Source organism: Chrysochloris asiatica, unplaced genomic scaffold (assembly GCF_000296735.1).
Source record: "Chrysochloris asiatica unplaced genomic scaffold, ChrAsi1.0 scaffold00033, whole genome shotgun sequence".
Taxonomy (NCBI): domain Eukaryota; kingdom Metazoa; phylum Chordata; class Mammalia; order Afrosoricida; family Chrysochloridae; genus Chrysochloris; species Chrysochloris asiatica.
The window spans coordinates 21304595-21311934 of NW_006408551.1; the positions used below are offsets into that span (position 1 = coordinate 21304595).

A 7340-nucleotide genomic window follows, 5' to 3' on the forward strand; every position below is an offset into this window, starting at 1 on the left:
GGACAACAGATGAAGACTTAACTGAAGCAGTTCATTCTTTGGGAGTAAATGATATTTTAGAGATAAAATTTTTTGAAAACCGTGCAAATGGCCAGTCAAAAGGGTAAGTTTTTTTTTGTTTTTGTTCCTAATAAAGTTAGTAAGTGATATAGTGGCTAAAATTATTCATCTGCTAAACAGAAGGTCGGTGGTTTGAGCCCACTATACACCCACACCCTATTGGAAAAAAATGAAGCTATCTTCTATAAATATTTGCCATCTTCAGAAACCCTAAGGAGCAGTTCTTCTCAGCCCTACAGGTTCACTGAGTTGAAATTAACTTGATGGCAATGAGATTTTTGGTTTATGGTTGAGGTGATTATTGGAATGACAGTTTTAACAGAAGCAATACTATTCCTGTGATTAAGAGGTTGAGAAAGATGGACAACAATGTGAACAATGAAGACATTTTGCTTTATATTAAACTGTATAAGGGAAATAAGTTTATTATGGGATCATTATAGATAGCAGTGTTTCATTCTGTTGTACATAGGGTCACTACTGACTTGATGGCACCTAATAACAACATAGATAACCAAAAGGAAGAAAAAAAATTCATAATCTCACCATCCAAAAATTATAATAACTCTTGCCATTTTAGTGAGTAATCTTCAGATTATTTTCTTAGTGCATATATCTTAGTTTTCTTCATAAAAATTAGGATTATACCTCACATGGTTTGTAACATGTTTACAATAAATAGAACCAATTTTTATCATTAAGTATAAGAGTAAGCATTTCTACAAAATCATAGAAGCTTTACTAAACAAAAATCAAAATGTAAAGCTATTTCTTGACATATGCTCCATCTAGGTCAACTTTTCTTGTTTTAACAAGTTTTATTGTGAATTGAGCAGAGGTATATAGAACAGATTACCAGTTTAACATTCAACAAATCATATAATTTGCTTCATTACAATGATTACAGTCTTCTCCATGAACCATCAGTTAATAGTATTTATCTCTATTCACTTTTAACTTTTGCATTTCTCCCTATCTCCTGATGTCTTTCTTCTGCCAACCTCCCTCTTGTTGTTTATTGCCTGTCACCTATGGTAACATGTGAATATCCTCTAGCCTATGAATAAGTTTTCCTGCCCCAAACCCCCTGAACTATACACTTCTGAAGGCAATGTTTCCATCTTTCTATCCTTTCCCTGAAGAGCTCTGCTCTTCAATTTGTACCATGCCAAAATGACAGTTTTGGCATTCTTGAGGGATTTAAATTGTGTTCCTTTTAAGTTTGAGGAACAAAAAGAAATCTGAAGGGACAAGATTAGAGCTGTAGGGTGGATGGGGTAATTTTTCCAAACAAAATTCTTATAGGCTAGCCCTTGTTACACTTGAAGAATAGGTAGTTGTGTGATAGAAAAAAATGCTTCACAGCTTTCCTGTCTTTTTTCTCACCAATGCGATGTTTAATTTTTCTTAAAACCTCTTCCTAATAAGTCCCTGTGATCATCTACAGATTCAAGAAAAATCTATAAAGATTACCTCTTTGAAATTCCAAAAAATAGTCACCATAACCTTCTGTGCTGACCTTTCTGCTTAGAATTTAACTGGCCCAGCAGATCCCCTCAGAAGCTACTGTTTTGATTGGACTCTCTTTTAAAGGCACCGTAACAAAACGTAAAACATATGTTACTGATAATCTTGTCTGCAGTCATTCATTAATTGCAGAGACATATTTGAAACTTGTTTGGAAGAAACCTGTACATGTATTAAATGGAACCCCAGCAGCAATACTTTTTTTTTTTTAAAGCTTTTTTTGTGTGAATTGAGTGAAGGTGTACAGACACAGATGATCGGTTTTACATTCACCAAATCATACACTTCCTTTCATCTCAATTATTGCAGTTCCCTACATTGAACACCATTTATCCCACTTCCTCCCTATGGTTTCTGTTTTCATTCCATCTACCTTCCCATCTGTGGTGAGCATACCTTACTAGTATTGTTGTTTCCCATATATACCTATCTACTGGTTGTCTGAAATTTGGGCCACAAGGGTGAGTTCCTTTCCAGACCTGAAGGACGAACAAGAACCATAGCCTCAGATTCCTCCAATCTCTTTCTGACCAGTAAGCCTGTCTTTTTTCTTTTTTTAATTTGAGTTTTGTTGAACATTTTCTCCCATGCTATCCAGGATCTTTTCAGAGCAATTAGTAGTGGTAGCCGGGCACCAGCTAGTTCTTTTAGTCTCAGAATTGTGGAGATTGAAGTTGATGTTTTTCATTATTGGACTTTTGATTTACAGATTATCTTCAATTCTCATCACTCTTCTTCTACACATGGAGAGATGAATAGTTGGAACTTAGATGGCCACCCATGAGCTTTTAAGATTCCATTGCTACTCACCAAAGTAGGATGAGATCATTATCTTTGTAGATTATGTTATGCCAGTTAACCAGGGTGCCCCTCTTGAGACTGGTTCTGAGCCCTCATGCAACTCATAGCTTTATGTTCAGTAATACTAGGAACTTTTTGTTATTTTGCCTGCTATATGCTCAACCTATGGGTCGGAACTGACTCGATGGCACATAACAACAACAACAATGCTCAACCATATTCATAGTTGTGTTTGCAGCACAACAAATATCCTCCTTCAACCTCATACATTTATGGATATACTCCACTCTTCCTCCCATACCCATTCAGCCTGATCCCTGTCCTTGTATCTTCCCACAGAGCACTGTTGTTCCAAGGTTGTTTGTATATCACTATTTACCTCTATCTCATTTATTGCTTACATACCTCCCCATGTCTTCGCCTGTCTACATAATTCGCCTGCCAGTCTTCCTCTCCTTGTCTAGTATCCTTCCACTTTTTATATATATTCCTCCCATCATCTGAGTTAACATGTGTATACCCTCTAGCCAGCGAATTACTCTTCCTTCCACCCCTGATAAACATCAAGTAATGTTTCTTTTAGTATGATAATTTTTTTTTTTTTTTTTTTTTTAGTATTTACAATAGTGGTCTCATACAATATGTGTGCTTTTGTGGTTAACTAATTTCATTCACCATAATGTCCTCCAGGTTCATCCATTTTAGGTGTTTAGCGGATTCATCATTACTCTTCAACGTTGCATAGTGTGTACCAGAATTTGCATATCCTTTCTTTCATTGATGCACATTTAAGCTCTCCGTTTTTAGCAGTGCTTTTTCACTTCTCCTTGTACACATACTCTAATGTCTTGATTCTTTTCAACATACTGTAATTTTTTTTGTAGTTACTAGTTTTCTACATTATTTTCAATTTTTTTCTATTAACAAATAATACAGCAGACATCATTTTATATAAGTCTTTAGTTGCAGATTTTTGGATTTTATTTTTGAAGATAAATTGTTAGAAACAGAATGCTGAAGTAAAGGATGTGCTTCAGTCCTCCAAAAAGGTGGTTCCTAGCTAAGAAAATATTCCTATACTAAGGTAAGAGTGGAGTCCTGGTGTGGTACTGCGAATTAATGCATTGGACTGCAAGGTCAGGTTGAACCGCAAGGTCAGCTGTTCACCCTCACCAGCTGCTCCACGGAAACCCTATACAGGGTCGCTATGAGTTGGAACTAATTTGATGGCACTAAACAAAAAGAAGCTAAGAATATTTATAAAATATATGCAAACTCTGACTTCTCACCTTCTACTTCTACCACCAAGGAACTCTGGTAGCATAGTGGATTACGAGCTGGGCTGCTAATCTAAAAATCAGCAGTTCGAATCTACCAGCTCCTCCTCCAAGGAAGGAAGATGAGTCTTTCTGCTCCCGTAAAGATTTACAGTCTCAGAAACCCTAAACAAGGTCACTATGAGTCAGAACCAACAAGGTGGCACACAACCACCATCACCACTTCTACCAGATCCTCTCTTAACTTTGCAGTAGCCTCCTGGTTTCACCCTAACTCCTTACAGTCATATTCCACATAGTAACACTTGATTTTTGTAAATGTGGCATTTTGTACTTTGTTGTAGTTAAGTGCCATTGAGTCAATTCCGACCCATAGCAACCCTGTATAGAGTTTCCAAGGAGCAGCTGGTGAACTTGAACTTGAACCATAGACCTTGCAGGTCAAACGGCTTTGCAGTCTGACACATTAGCCCACAGCGCTACACCAGGACTCCTGCCCCAAATCTAATAGCTTCCTATTTCACGTAGTAAAAGAGTCTACACTATAGCTGATAAGGCACAGGATGATCTATTTCCATACCACCTCTTTGACCTTATACCCTGCCATTCTTTCCCTTTGTAACACTGGTTGAGCCACATTAGTCTACTTTCAAACAAACAAAAAAAACCCACTGTCATTGAATCAGTTCTAATTTACAATGACCCAATAGAATTGTCCTGTAGGGTTCCCAAGACTAAAATGTTATTGGAGCAGACTGCCACAGCTTTCTTGCAGCAGCTACTAGATATCGAACTACCAACCTTTTTGGTTAGCAGTTTAAATTCTTTAACAGTTGCTCTACTAGGGGTTCCTTAGATTAGTAGTCGATTATAAACCATTTGTAGACAATATCTATGGGAAGATGACTCTTAATTTCACTTTCTATATGAAATAGCTATGTGATACAGTTGGCATCTCTTAATGCTTGATTCTGGAATCCTGGTGTGGTGCTGCGGGTTAATGCCTTGGACTTTTAGGTTGGTTTGAACTGCAAGTTCTGTGGTTCAAACTTACCAGCCACTCCTTGAAAAAAAACTACACAGTCACTGTGAGTTGGAAACGACTCAACAGCGCTAAACAACAATTTCTTGATTCTACTTAATGTAAGGAAGCTAACCAGAAATTATCATCTTAATTTGTTTTTATTGTAAATGTGTTTGTATGGCAATTATGTATTCAAGTAACACTTGGAAAATTTGTACCTGAAGAGGATTAAAGATGTTGAGATCAGAGGCTTCTCTTTGCAGAAAAATATTGATAAATTATAACTTACTCTCTTAAAGTAGAAGATGCTTCTTACCTGGTAAGATTTTGGAAAAGATAGCAGCTGGTAATCTGTGAATATTTCTAGTTTTCACAGTGTAGCAAATCAAGTCTAATAAGAAATGGTTGCCATTTGGGGGAGGTTTCTTCCTAATTTTGAAGGTTTTTGAATCTTTGGTTTGATTAAACTGACTGAATTTGCTATTTGTTATCTTTCTGGTATTGACATAGACTCCTTTCAAAATTTTAGTGAAGTTCCACCAGAGAATATAAATAGATTGGGATTTTGTTTTGTGGCAAAAAAATTTTATAGCAGTGACATTTGTTTACATAGGTTGTAGATCTTTATAATTAGGGCTGCCATTTATCAACCATAGTCATTAGGGTCTGTATGATTTCTTCAGTAACATTCAGTTTAACTTCTGCAAAATTTTTAAATAATTTGCTTGCATAAAGGAGCTCTGGTAGCGTAGTGGTTACGAATCGGGCTGCGAACCTTAAGGTCAGCGGTTCGAAACTACCAGCCGCTCCGCGGGAGAAAGATGAGGCTTTCTACTCCCGTAAAGATTTACACCCTCGGAAACCCTGTACAGGGTCGCTATGAGTCGGAACCGACTCGACGGCACTTAACAACAACAAAGAAGTAAGTTATTTATGAGTTCTTTAGTAATTGTTCTTTTTATTAGCTATTCTACTTGGTATGACTCAGAAAAGAAACTATCCTGGGTTCTTGTTATGGATGTAATTATATATCAGTTCTTTTAGTTTTCTGTCTTATAAATAACACCCTAAGCAGAAAGTAATTGCAAGGCCCTGGTGTAGCTCTGCAGGTTTGAACCGCAAGGTCGGTGATTCAAGCTCACCAGCAACTCTTTAGAAACTCTCTACAGGGTTGCAGTCTCCATGGGTCAGAACCAACTGCACAGCATTTAGCATCATCTGTAGCCTATCAGAGGAGATGGGAAATTATGTTCCTTATATACCTTAACAAGCATAGCATTCTGAGACTTTAATATGTGTGGATAGGAGGGGGCCCTCTCTGCTCACTCATTAATCTCTTGTTAAGTGCTACAGAGTTGCATATAGGGTTTTTAAGGATCGCCTGATGGGTTTGAACCATCAAGGTTGAGGTTAGCAGCTCATGCTTATACTACAGCGCCACACCAGGACTCCTCGTTAACCCCTAGTATATCACTAGTTGTACAGGATTATGTGCTGTGTTTATTGTACTATGAAACGATAGAGATATAAGTTGTTGTGAAGTGCCGTCGAGTCAGTTCCGATCCAGAGCAAACCCTGTATAGGGTTTCCAAAGAGCAGCTAGTGAGCTTGCAGTTCAAATGGCTTTGCAGTCTGACGCATTAGCCCACAGCACCTCACCAGGACTCCAGAGATATAAGTAGCTTGGGTAAAATTTTTAAGCCTTGGCTAGTAGGAGGTCAGCTTCTGTTATTTGGATATATTTCATTCTGGCTTGAATTAAGCAGTGACTTTTTAGATATGACACTCAAAGCACAAACAACAAAAGAAAAAAATCTATAAACTGAATGTCTTGTATTTCAGAGGACCCTATTAACAAACTATATGGGGAACTGAAACCCTCATACATTGCTGTTGAGAATGTAAAATGGTGTAGTCAATTTGTAAAACAATTTAGAAATTCTTCAAAAGTAGTAAACATAGTTACTTTGTGATCCATAATTCTAATCTTACCCAAGAGGAAAACATAGAAAACTTCGCCATTAATTTTTATAGTAGCATTATTCATAATAGCCAAAAAGTAGAAGCAAGCCTAGAAGTCCATCAACAGATAAATGGAATGAACATGGTGTTTCCATAGCATATAATATTTGACAGCTAAGAGAAATAAAGTGCTATGAATGAACCTTAAATAACTTCTTCATGCTAAGTGAAAGAAGTCAGATATGAAAGACCACATAATTATGATTTCATGTATATGAAATCTCCAGAACAGGAAAATCCAGAGACAAGAAGTAGATTAGTAGTGTTCTCTAAGGTTGAAGGATGGTAGGAAATGGGAACAGTTTATTTTGGAGGTGAAACCACTGAAATTGTACTTGTTAAAAAAGGGTAAAGATAAAAGTGTGAACTTTAAGAAGTATTTTCATATATTGCTAAATAGACATAAATTAAGACTATTTGCTTTTTTTAAAGCATTATTAATCCCTCTTCACTTTCTGTTCTCACTACTTTAAAACTCTTTAGATTTGCCCTTGTTGGTGTTGGATCTGAAGCATCCTCAAAAAAGTTAATGGATTTGTTGCCTAAAAGAGAACTTCATGGACAAAATCCTGTTGTAACTCCATGCAATAAACAGTTCCTGAGTCAATTTGAAATGCAGTCCAGGAAAA

At 36.8% G+C, this 7340-nt stretch overlaps 1 protein-coding gene across 1 annotated transcript in view; it reads left to right on the forward strand.

Annotated features, from left to right (window-relative positions):
* CPSF6 (cleavage and polyadenylation specific factor 6, 68kDa) overlaps window positions 1-7340 on the forward strand; it is a 26134-nt gene that overhangs the window by 10281 nt on the left and 8513 nt on the right. The window contains exons 3-4 of the mRNA XM_006859614.1: window positions 6-103; window positions 7195-7335. Coding sequence (XP_006859676.1) covers window positions 6-103; window positions 7195-7335 — 239 coding nt within the window. The remainder of the gene's footprint in view (window positions 1-5; window positions 104-7194; window positions 7336-7340) is intronic.